The sequence below is a fragment of the Medicago truncatula genome, chromosome 5 (genome assembly GCF_003473485.1).
Source record: "Medicago truncatula cultivar Jemalong A17 chromosome 5, MtrunA17r5.0-ANR, whole genome shotgun sequence".
NCBI classification, from domain to species: domain Eukaryota; kingdom Viridiplantae; phylum Streptophyta; class Magnoliopsida; order Fabales; family Fabaceae; genus Medicago; species Medicago truncatula.
In genome coordinates this window covers 36,619,473-36,638,961 of record NC_053046.1, presented here as the reverse complement: position 1 = coordinate 36,638,961, position 19,489 = coordinate 36,619,473, and the positions used below count along the sequence as shown (strand labels likewise).

The 19,489-nt window shown below is 34.2% G+C and overlaps 3 protein-coding genes across 4 annotated transcripts; 1 reads left to right on the top strand and 2 right to left on the bottom strand.

Annotated features, from left to right (window-relative positions):
- Positions 1 to 288: 288 nt before the first annotated feature.
- Positions 289 to 1,081, top strand: LOC11426549 (pleckstrin homology domain-containing protein 1). Its single transcript, XM_003616573.4, has one exon. It carries the CDS (start codon positions 447 to 449, stop codon positions 879 to 881), a length of 435 nt encoding a protein of 144 aa, XP_003616621.1. The 5' UTR covers positions 289 to 446; the 3' UTR covers positions 882 to 1,081.
- Positions 1,082 to 2,397: 1,316 nt separating this feature from the next.
- LOC11415808 (probable LRR receptor-like serine/threonine-protein kinase At3g47570) lies at positions 2,398 to 6,047 on the bottom strand. Of its 2 annotated transcripts, none has more exons than XM_003616572.3 (2): positions 3,207 to 6,020; positions 2,398 to 2,948 (listed from the first exon to the last, which is right to left on the bottom strand). In XM_003616572.3, the coding sequence occupies exons 1-2, from the start codon at positions 5,860 to 5,862 to the stop codon at positions 2,596 to 2,598; spliced, it is 3,009 nt and encodes a 1,002-aa protein (XP_003616620.1). In that variant the 5' UTR covers positions 5,863 to 6,020; the 3' UTR covers positions 2,398 to 2,595. The 2 variants fall into 2 exon arrangements, with proteins under 2 accessions (XP_003616620.1, XP_024639007.1); XM_024783239.2 differs by having other exon boundaries at positions 2,805 to 2,965; positions 3,207 to 6,047.
- Positions 6,048 to 14,144: 8,097 nt separating this feature from the next.
- On the bottom strand, positions 14,145 to 19,356 carry LOC11418993 (probable LRR receptor-like serine/threonine-protein kinase At3g47570). Its single transcript, XM_039834173.1, has 2 exons — positions 16,548 to 19,356; positions 14,145 to 14,628 (listed from the first exon to the last, which is right to left on the bottom strand). The coding sequence occupies exons 1-2, from the start codon at positions 19,204 to 19,206 to the stop codon at positions 14,273 to 14,275; spliced, it is 3,015 nt and encodes a 1,004-aa protein (XP_039690107.1). The 5' UTR covers positions 19,207 to 19,356; the 3' UTR covers positions 14,145 to 14,272.
- Between the last annotated feature and the right edge of the window lie 133 nt (positions 19,357 to 19,489).

Here is a 19,489-nt window from a genome sequence, read left to right as displayed (position 1 = left end):
GAAGCAAAATCTTAAAAACTTATTTTAAAAAGTCAAAACTTACGTTTTAATTTGATTTTTAAACTTTTAATTTGTGTTCTTATAACACAAGTTTATTGTTGGATTACCATTTTTTACATACTGCAGCTTCTTTGTCAGTTATGCTTAACCCAAAATGTCATAATCTTTTTTGTTAAAAAATGCCATAAATTTTATCCAAATATTTAGTTTTTTGTTTTAATAATATCCAATTATTTAGTTTTTTTTTTATAACATCCAACACATATTTTTGCTTACGTGTCATGTTGAATAATGAACTGAGAAACCAACCTACTAGTAGGTGACAAAAACGTTGTGTTCGGCGAATCCAGCAAAGCAATGCGATGCAACTTGTTTCCTTCATAGCAAACTGAGTTGTAATTCACTTTTCGAATTCCGATATCACCTTCGCGTAAAACCGAACCGAAATGGCAGCAAGTCTTTGGCGCTACGCAACCGGTTCAACCACAAACCCGGTCGACTACTCCGGCGTCGAATTCTGGTCGAACCCAGAACGAACCGGCTGGTTAACAAAACAAGGCGAATACATAAAAACATGGCGAAGACGTTGGTTCGTTTTGAAACAAGGGAAACTCTTCTGGTTCAAAGAATCAACAATCACACGCGCTTCTATCCCGCGTGGTGTTATTCCTGTTGCTACTTGTCTCACTGTTAAAGGCGCTGAAGATATTCTTCATAAACCCTACGCATTTGAACTTTCCACACGCGCTGATACGATGTATTTTATTGCTGATTCGGATAAGGAGAAAGAGGATTGGATTAACTCGATTGGAAGATCGATTGTTCTGCATTCTAGATCTGTTACTGATTCGGAAATTATTGATTATGATAATGGTAAATGATGATGTTGATTGCGTTTCACGCGCCACCGTGTTTAGGTAATTTATCTTTTTTTTAGTGTGTTGTGTATATTGTTATGTTAAGTTTTAATTTGTGTTTGTTCTTGTGAGGAAACTCTGTTTATGTAATTGAATTGTTTGAATTATTAGTATAGTTCGAATTCTCAAATTGTAAACTATTGCTTTTATGTTGATTTTAGTTTCTTTTTTGGGTTTCATAAACTTAATGATCTGTTCAATTAGAATGAATTTAGAATTAAACTGTATTAAGTACCCTTTGAAATATGTTTGGAAGAGTTAATCTTAATGCGTGTTTGGTTATGCGGTGATAAAAAAATTTACTTTGAGCTAAGAATCACCAACAAAGACATATACACCGGAAATAACACAGAGAGGTCGACACTAGTGATAATTTGATAAAATGAATTAATTGAATGAAATCTCATGTGTCATTGACACATCTAATCGCTGCTACAAGGATTATGATTATGAATGAATCAGTGCTAAAAGCGGGTTAATTTGTGAAGTTGTTTATGTTTGGATACATTAACGTAAAAATGAGTTGAACAATAAATGTGAGTATTAAGATTACATTTGGAGTCAAAAAGTACAAATTCTAGCTTCAATTTAGAATGAAATCTAGAGTCGAAATAAATTCCACTTGAGGACATCCAAACATGTTAAAATCAATTATTCACCTCTAAAATTTAAACCAAACATACAGTTACCACGGTGGGTTTTCCTAGAATCACCGTCTCATACACTTAAGTGCATGTTTAGAATCCAAGAAAACCCACCGAGATACCAAACATATATGCACTTAATGTCATTTCTAGGAATATCTTTTAGAAACAGCTTTGTGCTTTTTGGAGTTTATCATTGAAGAAACAACTTATACATCAGGTCTTATATCTAAGTTCTCATCCTAAGCACAAATTATGTAGGTGAACGCTCTCTAAGTTGAAATCTAAGGGTTTCCTCCCAATGTGGTAGATTTAAGACAGTGCAACTTTCTTTATTGGAGGAATTTTAAAAGTCCTGAGCTGAATAGTCTACTAAAAGGAAGCATTTGTTTATAGATACTATAGTCTGGTTCTGGTCTCAATTACAAACTGCCTTCACTCCTTAATGTTAAATTTTGTTTCCTGTCACTCCATGCAAACATTCCTATGTTGTTGGTCATGGTGTGAAAGTTTCACCATCAACTAATTATGTCACATTGGAGCCAAACACATCCTTCCTGTGCCGTGGAATATACCTAGTCTACGGCCTCTAGGCTACGAATGAAGTACCTGACCATCTAAAAGTTTCATGTAATCTAACTAAAATAATGGGTCATTTCATTACATTCAAAGTCAATTTTGCAGAATACATGATTTGTTAAGGTATCATGATAAAATATACAATTCAGGTTGGAGCTTGCATCTATGCATGACTTATTGTGTGTATAACACTTCTTTATTTTGTGTCTGAGTTGTTATTTTATTAGTAAGCATTTTTTATGTGTTGGCAAATAAGATGATATCAGATATAAAAATATAAATTCAAGCCAAAACCATTTCATGTACTGATACAAGGATAGGAGCACACAAACAGTTGCATTTTTATCTTCCTGGCAATATTTGTATATTCTAGAGACTGGTTAAAGGAGCACTCCTGTGGGAAAAGCAATAATGGATAGTAAATGCAACTATTTTATTGTCACAACAAATGGCGTCTAGAGGGTTAACTTCTGTTTAATTGCATGTAACTCTGTTATAACATCTTTTATACACATTCGCTGAGCGGGGTATTCTGCGGAACATGCAACTCCAATCCTAGCAAACGAGACTAGACTCTCCCTCTGATCCTCCATAATCCCTGTCTGTTCTTCAGAAGATGGGACAAGCAACTGTGTATCTGCTATCTCAGTGATCTTTTGTGGGATTGCCATCTTACATAATTTGTGTAGGCTTAGACCTTCACAAAACATGTTGTCTGTTGGTTTTTTTGCTGTTAACATCTCCAACAATAGAATTCCATAGCTGTAAATATCTCCTTGTGGTGATACTTTGCCACCTACTCCATACTCTGTTCCAACAACATATCTTCAGACAAAAACAAAGGAAAATAGTATATCTCAACCACAATTTCGTACTGGTTAGAAAAATTGTTGATAAAAACATTGAACTATTACAGTTTGAGTACTTATTAATCTATCGCAGCTGTAATATTGTCTCTCAATATTAAAACATGAATTGAACAAGATAACTTGCTCTTTTTCCATAAGGAAATTCACAAGTGTAGGTAAAACATTTAAAATATATTTAGGAATATAAAGCTTTTTACCTGGGGGAACATATCCTATGGTTCCTTGAATTGCAGCTGAACTAACTTGATCTTTACTGGAACTCCCTGTAGCCCCATTAAGGAACCTTGCTAACCCAAAATCTCCTAAGTAAGCAATAATGTCATCGTCGAGAAGAACATTACTTGGCTTAATATCACAGTGAACTACAGCTTCATGGGAATTATGGTGAAGATAATCCAATGCATGGGCTACATCGAGAGCAACACTTAACCTTTGTCTGAGATTTAGATTTCTAGACTCAAGATGTTCATTATTGTGCAACAAGCCTTCTAGACTCCCCATAGGCATGAATTCAAAAACTATAGCCTTGAAAACTTCACCATTATAATCAATACTTGAACAGAAAGTTAGGAGCTTCAGAAGGTTTTTGTGTTTCATCTTTTCCAGTACTTTACATTCAGCCACAAAACTCTTTGATGCCCCACGTGTTTCAAGTTTCAACACCTTTACTACAATAGGTCCTTCAAATTTAAGAAGAGATCCTTTGTATACAGAACCAAAACTTCCTGCGCCTACCAAGTTGGATGAAGAAAATCCGTTGGTTGCTTCATGTAAATCCTCATAAGTAACCTCCAAGTGCCCATTCCGTAGAGATGCTAAAGAAAGAAACTTTTTTGCCTTTTTCCTGAGAAAATAGATACCGATAAAAGCCATCGAAGAGATCAAAATTCCACCAATAACAAAGATGGGGATAAACTTCTTTTTAAGAAACCTCGTATGTTTCTTGGAGAGCAACCTAGAACATGGAGGCAGCTTTAATTGAGGAATACCTTCACAAAGATCATTGTTTCCCATAAGTGAAATTGCAGTGACATTGCTAAAGACACCATTTATGGGAACCTCACCATAGAGATTGTTAAATGACAGGTTTAAAGAATTCAACGATGTTAGATTTTCCAATTCACGAGGGATTACACTCGTGAAGTTATTGCTAGAAAGGTCTAAGATTTGGAGGGATCTTAATGAGGAGCCCAAGAAGGAAGGTATACTTCCATGGAAAAAGTTTCTCTGCAACATAAGCTCAATTAGTGTCAAACAACCAGCAAGTTCATTGGGAATTTGACCGGACAACTTGTTTGTGTATAGATTCAATATGGAAAGATGCTTCAAGTTACCAAATTCTGAAGGAATGGGACCGGTCAAGGAGTTGTTGGACAAGTCAAGATTTATTAAACTTTCTAGATAGCCAAATGTTTGATCAGGTATGTGGCCACTCAAGTTGTTGTCAGAAACACCAAATGATTGCAACTTGGTGCAATATCTAAGAGTCGATGGAACGTTTCCTTCTAATTTATTAGTATGTAGATAAAACTCAGACAACTTGGTAAGATTGCCAATAACAATAGGAATCTTGCCAGATAATCTGTTTTCTTGCAAAATTAATCTTACTAGATTCGTAAGCTTTCCAATTGAATCTGGAATTGTTCCCTCTAGGAAATTCTCCATCATATCAAAGTGAGTTAAACCAATTAGTTGTCCAATTCTTTCAGGGATTTCTCCATATATTTGATTACCTGCCATACTTAGCCAATTGAGAGTGGTAGAGAAGTTGGTCATAAGATCTGTCATTGTACCGCCAAATCTATTATACTTCAAATTAAGAACTTGCAATTGAGTACAATTGGTCAATGAGGAAATGAAATCCAAATCATGAGCTCTTCCACTCCCAAAACCATTATAACCAATGTCAAACCTCCTAAGTTTGTTCAAGTGCCCCAAGGTTGGAGGTACTGGCCCATGAAAATTGTTAATGGATATATCGAACCATTTCAGACCGGTGATATTTGATATTGACAACGGCAAAGTTCCGCTTATGTGGTTCTCTCCCACCAAAAATGATCTAAGATTAGGAAAAACAAGATGCATATTTGATGGAAGAGTACCAAATAATTGGTTTTGCCCAAGGATGAAAACATAAATTTTTGATAGATTGTAAAGAGAATGAGGGATTTCACCCGAAAAATTATTTGAACCCAGATTTAGATCTCTTAAATTTGATAACTTACCCAAGGTATAAGGTATATTTCCTTCCAATTGATTTCTTGCAAGTGTTATATTTTGGAGGGATGAAATATTTCCCAAGGAAGGTGGGATTTGACCTACCAAATTATTTGCTCCAAGAAGCAACTTATTAAGCTGCGTCATGGAACCAAACCATGAGGGAACATTTCCAGTGAGTTGATTGTACAACAAGATAATTTCTTGAAGATTGGTGCAGTTGGTAAGCTCAAAAGGAATCTTACCATGAAATTTGTTCTTGCTCAAGTCAAGAACTTGCAACCTCTTCAAAAGACCAACTTCTTTTGGAATTTCACCGTGCAAATCGATGTTGGAAAGTTTGAGTTTTCTGAGAAAGGTTAGATTTCCTAAGGATGGTCCAAGAGTACCACCCCAATTTTGATTTTCCAAATGCAAGACAGAGACTCTCATGTGGCGTCGACCGCATGTAACACCCTCCCATTCACAGAAATAAAGAGATTCATTCCATGATGGAAGAGCATCAGGTATACCATTGGTAAGTTTTTCTTTCAAAGAAAGCAAAGCATGTTTATCAGTCACTGAACTCAAACTCAAAGCAAGAGCAACTGTTGTTGACAGCATGAAGTACAACAGCAATTGGGAATGAGTTCTCATTTTGCAGTTAGTGAATGTGTATTATTGGAAACCAACTATAATCTAGTGTTTGTTTTGTGATATAATTTTTAGATATAGAAAGAAGTATATGTAATTTGAAAGTGTACTTTGCAGTCCAAAAAATAAGTGCTTGGTCCAATAAAATATATCTATCCTACAATATGAATCCGCGTGAAAAAATGTTCCTTTTTGTGGAATCTAATACGCTTGAGAACAAAATTGACGTGTGAATTGGGGACTCAAGGTTTACTAGGAAATTAATAGAAATGTTTCATAAATTTATTTTATTTTAGTCAAAATGTTGTAGTGTTTGTCTCTCTTTTTAAAAAAATAATTTTAATATTGAAATTAAAATTATAGAGTTAAATATGTACTATCATTTTAGTGTTCTTTATATGTTGCTATTTATCATTTTAGTCGCTATACATTTTTTCCTTTACTTTTCTTTTAGTAATTCAAAAGTTTTCCACAACCATTTTCGGGTTTTTAAGTCAACCTATGTATCATTAGAAATTTTTTAATTTTATCACATTCATGTTTAATACATTATATAATTTTTATCACATTCATGTTTAATACATTATATAATTTTTTCTTGTAAAAGTTTAATTATTTTAATAAAGGATGAATTAAATATTATATTTTTATGGTTTTTGCGATTGAGATTCATATTTAATTCATGATTTGTTAAAAAATTATAATATTTTTGGACAAATTTTTATAATATTCTAAACAATCATGTAAAAAATCATTCAAAAATCTAAAAGGTATGTATGACCTAATTTAAAAACAGAGATACAGCGGTGTGGATTTATTTTTGAGGAACTAAGTCGATTTTTTTTTTAAGAACAATAAAACGAAATATCATTATTATTTTTTTCATGCAAAAAAATGAAATATTGATAAGGATAAAAAACATATTTAATTACCAATTTTCTCAAAAACCATGATATCATTATTATTTTTATACAAAATCCGCATATCATTCTTATATACACGATTATATAAGCATAAAATACTGTAGTTTTTATTTTTATTTTATCACATGAAGATAATCTTCAAGCTAATAGTACCACACATTTTTAGCCCTTTTAGCAAGTTGGGTTGACTGACTTGGAATGAAAGACTTGACTTCAGAGAGTAAACGGTTCACTTAAATGTGATAGTAGTACATAATAATTGGAAGAGAACACCGAAATTGTTAATGCACTTATTCTATAGTATATTCTCTATTTATAATCAACTTCCATTAAGGTATTACCACACAAATTAAGAAAATATTAAACGAATAAATAGATGTCATTGATGACAGTACGTCAACACTATTTATTAGTCATATTTGTATATTTTTTATAATGTTTTGAGAGTCAAATGCGTGTATGCATGGTTAAATCAGCTCAAGATTCATAAAAGAGAAGTTTTGCATAAATTGGAGAAGAATGCAAGAATTTAGCTACGGGAGAAATCGTGCCACGATGGACCTGAATTGTGGCACGTTTGAAGCGTGTAATTTACCTAAAATTGTTGGAAAAATCGTGGCATGATGATGTGTAACGTGCCACGATAGTTGAGTAAATTTTCTGCCACTTAGGATAAATGAGTAAATCGTGCCACGATGGTCTCGAAACGTGGCACGATGGTGGACTTTTCTGAAACCCTAATTCGTTGTCTATAAAAGCCAGATGCGATCAGAAGCTTATGGTTCGATTTTGGAGACCTAAACAGAGCATAGACGGCACCAGAAAGCCTAAGAGCACATAGTAGATCTCACCAAACTCATAGTTGGTTCTGGTTTATGTATGCCACTATTTCTATGTATTTGATTGTTTAGTTATGAGTAAATAAACTCTTAGATTGATTAAGCCATGGGATGAATCTTTGTGATCTGTGAACCATGTAATTTATCTGAAACTCTCTTTGATATCAATGAAACTTAGTCTTTATTCATAATTATTCTTGCTTAATGCTTTTCTTAATATCGTGTGTATGACTATTAACACTAGCTTATATCGATTGCTTGAATTGAATTTAGGTTCCAATTGACTACTAACCTTTGAACCTATTGTGACCAACTCAACATATGAAACTAGAAATAGGAAGTTGAGAGTTAAGACTTAGGGTTAACGAACTAGAACATCGCTTATGTAATTATTCAATCGATTTAAGAGATTAAGAGGTTATAACCTTGGAAAGGATTTTGAGTCAAGAGATTGATCAAAACTAATAAGTTAATCCGTCGTAAAGTTAGGTGGACATTGAGAGCAAAGAGGAGCAAATTATTCACGGTGAGCAATAGATGATTCGAAAGGCTTGATCATCTGTTTTAATCCAATTATCAAACTATTTTATTTACTTTTTTTTTTTTTTTTAAGTTTTATAAAACCAAATCCAATTGCCTAGGGCAACCCATAAATTTAATACATCATTTATTTTAACGCTTTTGTCGAGTAAAAATTGAAACAGTCCCTGTGGATACGAACTTATAAATTTTAATTTATTACTTCGATGCATTTTTAATACACTTGTTAAAAGTCTATTAGTCATAATTTTATAAAAATATATTTATTCATTATTTATCGTCATAAAAACGTAATGGAATACTTTTTTTCTTCTAGATTATAAACCCCCTTTGAAGTCCATTTCAAAATCCATATTGGAATCCATTTCAATTTTCAACATCAACCACTCTTTAGAGTCCATTTAAAAATTCATATTCACCAATTGAAGGTCCTTAACCCATTGCAACATGGATGATAGACCAAGAGCCTCGCCGATATCAACATCAACTACTGGTGCAAACCATTATGTCTGCGAGAATAAATCTCCCCTCGTTGTCCCTAATGCACACTCCAATACCGACTTTGTTGAGGGAATTGGAAAAGGACGCGTCCACACTGTATCTGTAACGTCGCACACTTGGTTTTGTCCATAAAACAAGATCTCGAGTAGCTGTAGGACTTGGTCCTCTACTGCGAACATATTTGAGTTTATTTGGTATACATTGGGCAGAATTGATGTGCAAAAAATAATACATTGTTCATGCAAGAGTTAACGGCCTATGACTTTTTTTTTGGAGTGTTCTTCAATGAAAGCAGTGAACTATGATAATTGAGATTTGAAATAATTTAAATATAGAAAAGCTTATAAAAATGGCAGAAATATAGGTTTAGTGGACGAAGATTATTATGAAACAGAAAAGTAGGGGATTTACTCTTAACAGAATAGTTAACGGTGTTAAATTGAAAGGGGACGTGTTTATCTTTTTAAGAGACTTAGAGGGGGTGTTTGTGTCATTTAAAGATAACTCAAGGGAGATAGTGTAATTTTCCCATTATTTAGTTGCCAAATTCTTCCATTGTTGCATTAGTTTTCTCACAATGATACAATTCCATATTTTATGCAAACAATTGCTTGTTCCTTTCACGGAAATAATTGAAAAGAAAATGGTAATAGTTACTCTCCCATTAAATAACATGTCATAAATACACAAATTTTCAAATTTAAAATCAAATAAAGAGGAGTATGGAAAATTTAACCAATAATTATTTTACGCGAGGAAGTCAAATATTATCATCAATCATCATCATCACAAAGAAGTTTCACGAGCATTGGTATTAATGCAATTTGAAAAATAAATTATGGAAAACTCATTGCGGTTGTTGGAGCTGAAAAATCTATCAATAATGTATGTAGGGTTCATTTCACCAATACGGATATGATCTCTATACACACAAAAATGGCACAACAACCCCAATGATTTTAGTTTGTAAAATGTGATAAATTTGGTCTTGCATAATGACTACCATTAACTTTCTCAAGGTTGACATCTCCTGACATTTTTTTTCTTCCGAAGCAGATTTTACTCCCCTCTTATGTTAACTTAGAAGTTAAGCATATGCCATTCCTCTCTCACTCCCAAATTCAAATATACAAATGCTCCACAAAAGTATGTTATTTATTCTACATCAGTTAATTAGTCAGCTTACAAAGACACAATATGGACTTAAATATACGTCGACAACAACATCAACAAAAACTCTAAAAACCAAAATTCTCATTAAAATGCAAAGACTTTGCCTCTGTAAATAAGTAATAGATTTACATATCACAAATTTAGTCATTATTTGATCACTACTAAAATGGGTTTTTGTTGTGAATTCGTTAAAAAATCACACCAATAAAAGATTTGATGTGTGCATCAAATTAACCTAGTAACCAATATCAATGTGGATGACAGTTATAAGTACAAGAAAAACAAGAAAAATTAGAAAACAACGAGGGAGAAGAGAAAGAACACAAGAGAATTTGTTTATCCAGTTCAGTCCAATACTGACCTACTCTAAAGGAGATAGGAGCTTTCCGTTCCACTATAATGATGAGTAACTTTACAAAGAGATATCAAAAGAATTACAAGAATCAGTCTTCAAACCTAATTCTACCCAAAGACCCGAATCTCTTCCCTAGACCAAGAGACTCAATTGTAATAGTGTTTCTCCAAGGTGAATCAATGGTGATTCAATCCAAACCCTAGTGTTTATTGCCAAGAGAAAACTGTACAAACCCTAGTTTTGATGTTGACTTCTAAACCCTTGTTTTTCAACTCTATCCGTCTTCATTTGATACAAAGTTTATATTTATAGTAAAAGTTGTTGGGTTTGATTGTCAAGTTTCTTGAATAAAGAAGGAGGTTAGAAAATATTAGTTATTGGTGATTATGTCCGACATCGCTTATTTTAGTGAAGCAAGGGGAAGACCAAGACTATATATTGAACCTAGTTTCTTTGTTTTTAGAAGCACCAGTCAGTAGCACTTTAAGCTTATATCTGACTTAGTTTAAATATTTGCTTTGTGAGAGTGTGGGTGTACTGGGGCATTGGGTGAGAGTTAGAGAAGTCTATGTGTTGTAATAATTTTCAAATAGTAATAATTCTCTGGTTGTCGGTTTAGATAACGGTCGTGGTTTTTCCTCTAGTTTTGGAGTTTCCACGTTATATTCTTGTGTTGTGATTGTGTTTTTTTCTTCACAATATCAAGAGCTTCGGTTTCGTGAGATATCACAATTCTTAGTATGCTCTGTGGTTGCAACATTGTCTGATCTTCCACATCAGAAAAAAAAAAGTGTGATATTGTGAAGGTGCTGAAGAAGGGTGGTACTGTGCAACTGGTATGTCTTATTCAAGTGCAATGAAGTTTGATGGAAGAATCAACTTTGGCTTGTGGAATGTACAAGTCAAGGATGTGCTGATACAATCAGGTTTACACAAGGCGCTGAAAGAAAACACTTTCAAGATGGAGGCCGATAAGTGGAAGGAACTAGATTTGAGAGCTGCAAGTGCAATTCGTATGTGTTTGCAAAGAATGTTCTTGCAAATGTGCAGAATCTGTCATCAGCCAAGGAACTTTGGGAAAAGCTCGAAGGGTTATATCAGGCAAAGGGCATCTCAAATCGGTTGTTGTTGAAGGAGCAATTCCACAATTTGCGCATGGATGAGGGTACGAAAATCTCTGATCATCTTAGTACTTTGAATAATATTGTTTCTGAGTTAGAATCAATTGAAGTTAAGATTGATGATGAAGATAAAACGTTAAGGATCATTTTGTCCCTTCCACCTTCTTATGTTCATCTCAAACCTGTTTTGATGTATGGGAAGGAAAGTTTGAGTTTTGAAGAAGTTGCAACTAAAATTATTTCTGAAGAAATGACGATGAAAAGTGATGAAAGCACATCAAGCTCAATGTTGTTAATTAGAAGTGGAGCTAATGGGAAGAAGATCCATGCAAAGGATTTTTCGTGTTGGAAGTGTGGAAAGTCTGGGCATTTAAAGAGAAATTGTCCAAGTGGAGCAGTTTCTGAAAAAGACTCTGAGCTAAGTGCTAGCAATGTCTCCCTTGTTTGGGAGATCATGATGATCTTATCTAGAAGATTAAGTGTGTCCTTATGGTATTTCCGTTGTACCATGAAAAGGACAAGTTATTGCTAGCGGATTTAGAACAACACACGAGCATTGGTTAGCATTGATGCAAGGTGTGTGGTGAAATATGTCGATGGCTGAAGAACTTCCTATTAGCCAACATGAGAGTTGCAGCATCATCTTTCAGCAAGGTTTCGACGTGAAGAAATTCTTGGAATGGTTCAGTTACAAGTGAAGTATACTCTTTATGGTGGATTATGATTGTCGGTATAGACAATGGAAGTGGGAGATGAAACTCTTACAATCAAGGTGGAGATTGTTGGGTTTGATTGTCAAGTTTTGAATAAAGAAGGAGGTTAGAAAATATTAGTTATTGGTGATTATGTCCCAAATCGCTTATTTTAGTGAAGCAATGGGAAGACCAAGGCTATATATTGAACCTAGTAATTTCTTTGTTTTTAGATGCACCAGTCAGTAGCACTTTAAGCTTATATCTGACTTAGTTTAAATATTTGTTTTGTGAGGTTGTGGGTGTACTAGGGTATTGGGTCAGAGTTAGAGAAGTCTATGTGTTGTAACAATTTTCACATAGTAATAATTCTCTGGTTGTCGGTTTAGACAACGGTCGTGGTTTTTCCTCTAGCCCTATTATTTCCTAACAAAAGTAACCCTTAAAATTTGAAACCAATTGATAATCATGTACCATGGGTTCGAATAGGGGAGGAGGATCGATTAGGGTTCCACATGGTGGAAACAATCGAATCACTAAGGGTTTGTGTTATGAAGTGGAAGAAATCATGACTGAAGAAGGAGATGAACGTGGGAATCACCACGATTACTACGTGAAGGCTGATATTCCATTGTTTTACGGAATGATGGGGGTGGAAGAGTTTCCTTGAAAGTAAGCAGGTTAAGATGGTAGTGATAAGACTGAATAGTACTATTGCTGTGATCTGGTGGGATAAACTTGTTGTTCAGAGGCAGAGGCAAAGTAAAATACCTATCCGAACTTGGCAAAAGATGAAACAATTGACGTTGGAGCGTTTTTTACCGAAAGATTAGGAACATATTATGTATAAGATGTATATTGATTATAATTAGGGAAAGCGGTCAGTGATAAAATATACAATTGAGTTCCTGAGTTTCTCAGACATAACAAACTAGGAGAATCAGAAGGTAGCTCTATATATCAACAATTTAAAGGGATCCTTGCAAGATAAGATGTGTTTATTCAACGCCTCAACACCGCCGATCTTATAACCAGAAAACAACCATGCCTCTACCGTAGTATTCATCATTACGTTCAACCCTTCAACTTCTAATAAAAATAAAAAAGGTGAAAGTAGATCACCTTGCCTCAATCCCCTATTGAATTAGAACTCATATGTTGGGATCCCATTTACAAGCACGGACGCCGTCACTGTAGATATACATTTCATAATCCATGTCTGCCATAAAACATGGAAATTCATTTTGACCATTACTATTCTAAGTACCTCCAATCAACAGAGTTATACACCTTTTCAAAATCAACTTTAAAAGTAGTAAATCTTTTTCATTTTTATGCGCCTCATTAACAACCACCACATTTGTAATCAATATGCTATCAAGAATCTTTCTACCTTTAATAAAAGTTGACCGAGACTCAGAGATAACACTACCAATAACCCTTCAAAGCCAATTAGCAACACTTCAGCCATGATTTTATATAAACACTCAATCAGAGAAATCGGTCAAAAATCATTCAGTCTCAACGGGCTCTCAATCTTAAGAACTACGATGATAAAAGTGGAATTCAACACTTTTACTAGTACTGTTCTGATGAAATTCAGACAAGAAGCACATAACAATACTTTTAACTTTTAATTTCCATCCAAAAATCTTTAATATAACCAAAATTAATACTATCCGGCCCCTGAAATTTTGTAACCGTCACAATTCCACGATGCCTTATGAACCTATTCTTCACCAAAAAGAATAATTAATCATCCCCTTTTTACCAGAGAGAAACTTAAAATTTAAATTTTCCACCCTTAACCTAAGCGCATTCTCTTCTTTAAAGTGAATAGAAAAATGGTCATATACTGCGGCACGAACATTCGCCACGCCACGCCCTTAACTTAAACACATAACTTGTACATGTTTTTATTTTATTTTCAATAACAATAAAATATCACATCACCTCTCAATAAAACTAAATAAAATAACAAAGTATATTTTTGTTAAAAATTTTATATTAAAATAATAAAAATTATGTTTTTAAAAATTATCTTGAACTACACTCAAAAGGATGTATTTCTTGAACAAAAGATAGCATGCATATTGCAATACCATATATATAATATAATGTAATCAACTACAAGCCCAAATTCTTGTCACGCTACATATATAGGAATTGAAGTAGTACAAAATAACAAAACTAAAAACACACATGAGAAATACAAGAGTTGTCCATCGAGGTGAACACCATTATTTTCTTATCACAGTAGTGATAGCTTCTAGGATGACAATTTCCGTTTAATTTCAAGCAACTTAACTATAACATCTTTTGTGAGCATTCTCTGAGTAGGAAATTCTTCAGAACATGCAATTCCTATTTTAGCAAACATCACTAAACACTCCTTTATGTTGTTTTCCATAACTTGTGTTTGATCTTCAGCAAATGACATAAGCAAGCATGAATCCACTACATCAAGAATTCCTTCAGGAATTCTCATCTTACAGAATTTGTGTAAACTTAAATTCTCATAAAACATGTTATCTGTTGGTCTCTTTCCAGTAAGCATCTCTAACAGAACAATTCCATAGCTATAGATATCTCCCTGTGGTGATACCATACCACCTGATCCATACTCTATTAAAACAACAACAATTCTTTAGAATAGAAATTAAGGAATGGAGTATTTATCAAATACTTATGCATATTGATTAAAAGAAAATCATTTTTTAATAGAATGAGAAAGCTATTAAAATTGTGTGAGAGATAAAGATAAAGGAAGGTCACAAGCAGAGGCGGAGCCAGCATACATTCAGGGGATGCAGCTGAACCCCCTCATCTCTTTAATTTACACCTACAATCCTATCTTTTATCTATTTTGAATCCCCTCAAATATATAGCTTGCACCATGCACTGACACCACTGACCCAAAGCTTGTTTCTCTCACCTCATATTATATAGTTTTCAATGTTAACCTGCTCCTTATAACAACTAAGTTAAAGCATGTGTCTGCTATGTAAATATAATTACAGCTCTATGAATGTATCAAATTCGGACTTTGACCAACATGAGGATTGAGTAGGAAGAAATATATAAAAATTGAACTATTAAACTAGAGAAAATAAAAAGGAAAGAGGTAAAACTAAAACATCCAGCACATGAGGTATTTAAGAAAAATAAATACCAGTCTTCCGATCAAACAAACTCAACCAATAATATTGTGTTAAATATTTTTTGGCATCTGCCGTCAACGAATTTTCTGATTCATATATTAATCATATTTTTTGTTAAGTTGGTGCTCACATCACGTATTGTATCGAGATGTTCTTGCTAAAAGACACCACTGATTTTTATGACGGTGTCTTTTAACAAATTATAACGAAAAAGTGCATAAATACACTTTGAGGTGTGGGTTTCTTTTTTTTTGAAAATTCGGTATCCGATCCAAGAATCGACTAATCCGAGAGGACCAATCCCACCGCCCACTTGCGGGGCCCCCGTTTAAAGCCAGAGCGAGCTCTGTATGGACTTAGCCCACCGAAATTGGCACTAGAGGTGTGGGTTTCTAAAAGACTTTTTCATTTAAATTGGTAAGCGTCTTCTAAAAATAACAGCCCTTAGATCAAATTAATGGATCAGATTAAATTAATTTTAAAATGTGTTGCCATATCTCATCATCTCTCTTCTTTATTCTGCATTGTTTCTTTCATCTCTCTCTCTTTTTCTTCGTTCCTCTTTTCTTCTTGTTTGTATCAATTCAGTGATTATGCCTTGAATTACCATGTGCCTTTCTCAATCTTGTCATCCAAACACCCTCCCATTTTATTATCATCACTGGATAAATTCATACATTATGAGAAAAACATAATTAAAAATAAAATTATATGTATAAAATGCTAAAATGGAGATAAAATTTTAAAAATTGATTCTTTATATGCTTCACGTACTTTGATTCTACTCTAATTGTGGGTGGCTTGGTCATATTGAATTATACATTTGTTGTGATTGTGAATTTCAGTGTGTTGCAGATAATTAAAACAATTGCCCCAAATGTAAAGGTATAGTTTGTAATGGGTCACAACACAACCTTGAAGGAATATTGATAGCCCTTGAAAGCGACATATTTCCAGAAAGGGTAGAAATCGGCTCAAATGATGTGGGTTGGGTTAGATCTGTGATGGTTCTGTCAAAACTCAAAATGGAAGAGAAGACAACTCTGAAAAACCAAAGGTCATACGACGGCAAGAGAGATGATTGAGATATGACAGCACACTTTAAAATTAATTTAATCTGATCCATTAATTTGATCTAAGGGCTGTTATTTACTCCTCTCACCCTCTCATTTTAAAAGTCCTCTCATTTGAAATGCCCTCAATATATATATATATATATATAACATCAAGTAAAATTCAAAATTTCTCTCAAAAAAAAAAAAGTAAAATTCAAAAGTTCGAACACCTTGGACCAAGGTTCTTGCAACGCCACTGGTCGCAAGCACATGAAAGACATTTTAAAGGATGTATAGCAACAAAATAAGATCATAGAAAGAACTTTACCAGGAGGAATATATCCTATAGTTCCTTTAATTGTGGAGGAAATAACTTGATTTTTACTTGAATATTCTGTAGCTCCATGGAGGAACCTAGCTACGCCAAAGTCTCCTAAGTGGGTCACACCGTCATCATCAAGAAGAACATTGCTTGGTTTAACATCACAATGAACTACAACTTGCTCTGTATCATTGTGAAGATAATCCAATGCATGAGCTACGTCGAGAGCAATGTCTAACCTTTGTGTGAAATTGAGATTCAGATTTCTAGACTCATGATCTTCGTTACCATGCAACAGGTTTTCTAGATTCCCACTAGGCATGAACTCAAAAACAATGGCCTTAAAATCTTCACCATTATAATCAACACTTGAACAGCAAGTTAGGATTTTCACAAGATTACGGTGCTTCATCTTTCCTAAAGCATTGCATTCCACCATGAAACTCTTTGCTGCTCCACGTGTTTCAAGATTCAACACCTTTACAGCAATAGGTTTTTCAAAGTAGAGAAGAGATCCTTTGTAAACAGAACCGAAGCTTCCTGTACCGACCAAATTGGATGAAGAAAATCCATTGGTTGCTTCATGTAGCTCTCCATAAGTAACCCTCAAGCTCCCGTTTATCAAAGATGGTGAAGAAGATAACCTTTTGGGCTTTCTCGTGAGAAAGTGAACAATTGTAAAAGCTATGACAGAGATCACAACCCCACCAATTACACTGATGAGGATAAGTTTTTCTTTTGGAGTTCTTTTGTGCTTCTTGGCAGGTACCTTAAGACATGGAGGAAGTTTCAATTGAGGTATTCCTCCACAAAGGTTCTTGTTTCCAGTTAGGGAATTAATTGCGGAGACGTTGCTGAAGACACCTCTTGTGGGAACCTCACCATAAAGATTGTTAAAAGACAAGTCCAAAGTATTCAAATATACTAAATTTTCTAGTTCAAGGGGGATTGTGCTTGAAAAACTATTATTTGAAATGTCTAAGACTTCTAGGGATCTTAATGATCCCAAGAACCAAGGTATACTGCCATGGAAAAAGTTTCTCTCCAGTATAAGCTCTGTTAATGATAAACAAGTGCCAAGGTCACTCGGAATTTCACCAGACAACTTGTTTTCATATAGGTACAATAGAGAAAGATGCTTCAAGTTACCAAACCCTAAAGGAAGGGGACCAGTCAGAGAGTTATTAGACAAGTCAAGGTTTATTAAATTTTCTAGATAGCCAAATAGATGATCAGGTATATCACCACTCAAATTATTCGTAGAAATACCAAATGTCTGTAATTGAGTGCAATGTCTAAGGGTTATTGGAATACTTCCTTCAAAATTATTGGTATGAAGATAAAGTTCAAACAACGTAGTAAGGTTACCAATAGTAGTAATATTACCAGATAAACTGTTTTGTTGCAAGACCAGTCTTCCTAGATTCTTCAGTTTTCCAATTGAATTTGGAATCTTTCCCTCAAGGAAATTCCTCATCATATCGAATTCAGTTAAATTGATTAGTTGTCCCAAACTTTCAGGTATCACTCCGTATATTTGATTTTTTGCCATACTAAGCACACTAAGATAGGTAGAAAGGTTGCCTACATAATAAGGCAAGACACCACCAAATCCATTTCCATCCAAAATTAGTTGTTCCAACTTAGTACAATTGGTTAATGAGGAAAGAAAGTTCAAATCGTGAGATCCACCACTTCCAAAATTATTATTATCAACTCGAATCCTCTTGAGTTTGTTTAACGATCCCAAAGTTAGAGGTATCTGTCCATTAAAACCATTCCATGATATATCAAACCATCGTAATTCAGTGAGGTTGGATATTGAACACGGAAAAGTTCCGCTTATGTGGTTCCCTCCCACCAAAAATGATCTAAGATTAGGAAAAACAAGATGCATATTTGATGGAAGAGTACCAAATAATTGGTTTTGCCCAAGGATGAAAACATAAATTTTTGATAGATTGTAAAGAGAATGAGGGATTTCACCCGAAAAATTATTTGAACCCAGATTTAGATCTCTTAAATTTGATAACTTACCCAAGGTATAAGGTATATTTCCTTCCAATTGATTTCTTGCAAGTGTTATATTTTGGAGGGATGAAATATTTCCCAAGGAAGGTGGGATTTGACCTACCAAATTATTTGCTCCAAGAAGCAACTTATTAAGCTGCGTCATGGAACCAAACCATGAGGGAACATTTCCAGTGAGTTGATTGTACAACAAGATAATTTCTTGAAGATTGGTGCAGTTGGTAAGCTCAAAAGGAATCTTACCATGAAATTTGTTCTTGCTCAAGTCAAGAACTTGCAACCTCTTCAAAAGACCAACTTCTTTTGGAATTTCACCGTGCAAATCGATGTTGGAAAGTTTGAGTTTTCTGAGAAAGGTTAGATTTCCTAAGGATGGTCCAAGAGTACCACCCCAATTTTGATTTTCCAAATGCAAGACAGAGACTCTCATGTGGCGTCGACCGCATGTAACACCCTCCCATTCACAGAAATGAAGAGATTCATTCCATGATGGAAGAGCATCAGGTATACCATTGGTAAGTTTTTCTTTCAAAGAAAGCAAAGCATGTTTATCAGTCACTGAACTCAAACTCAAAGCAAGAGCAACTGTTGTTGACAGCATGAAGTACAACAGCAATTGGGAATGAGTTCTCATTTTGCAGTTAGTGAATGTGTATTATTGGAAACCAACTATAATCTAGTGTTTGTTTTGTGATATAATTTTTAGATATAGAAAGAAGTATATGTAATTTGAAAGTGTACTTTGCTATCTGAAAAATAAGTGCTTGGTCAACAATAAAATATGTGCGTGAAAAATGTGTTTCTTTTTGTGGAAACTGATACGCTGAAAACAAAAACTGCGTGAAGTGGGGACTCACGTTCACTATGAAACGAAAGGATTGGAATGAGTATGGATTGCAACAGTCAATATGTGGTAG

What these genes read in the sequence shown, in the direction of transcription:
- LOC11418993 (XM_039834173.1), bottom strand. Translation starts at nt 19,206, where the DNA reads ATGAGAACTCATTCCCAATTGCTGTTGTACTTCATGCTGTCAACAACA. An exon ending in TATAGGATATATTCCTCCTG is followed by an intron (nt 14,629 to 16,547) that starts GTAAAGTTCTTT and finishes TTGTTTTAATAG; the next exon opens with AGTATGGATCAGGTGGTATG.
- LOC11415808 (XM_003616572.3), bottom strand. Translation starts at nt 5,862, where the DNA reads ATGAGAACTCATTCCCAATTGCTGTTGTACTTCATGCTGTCAACAACA. An exon ending in CATAGGATATGTTCCCCCAG is followed by an intron (nt 2,949 to 3,206) that starts GTAAAAAGCTTT and finishes TTGTTGGAACAG; the next exon opens with AGTATGGAGTAGGTGGCAAA.
- LOC11426549 (XM_003616573.4), top strand. Translation starts at nt 447, where the DNA reads ATGGCAGCAAGTCTTTGGCGCTACGCAACCGGTTCAACCACAAACCCG.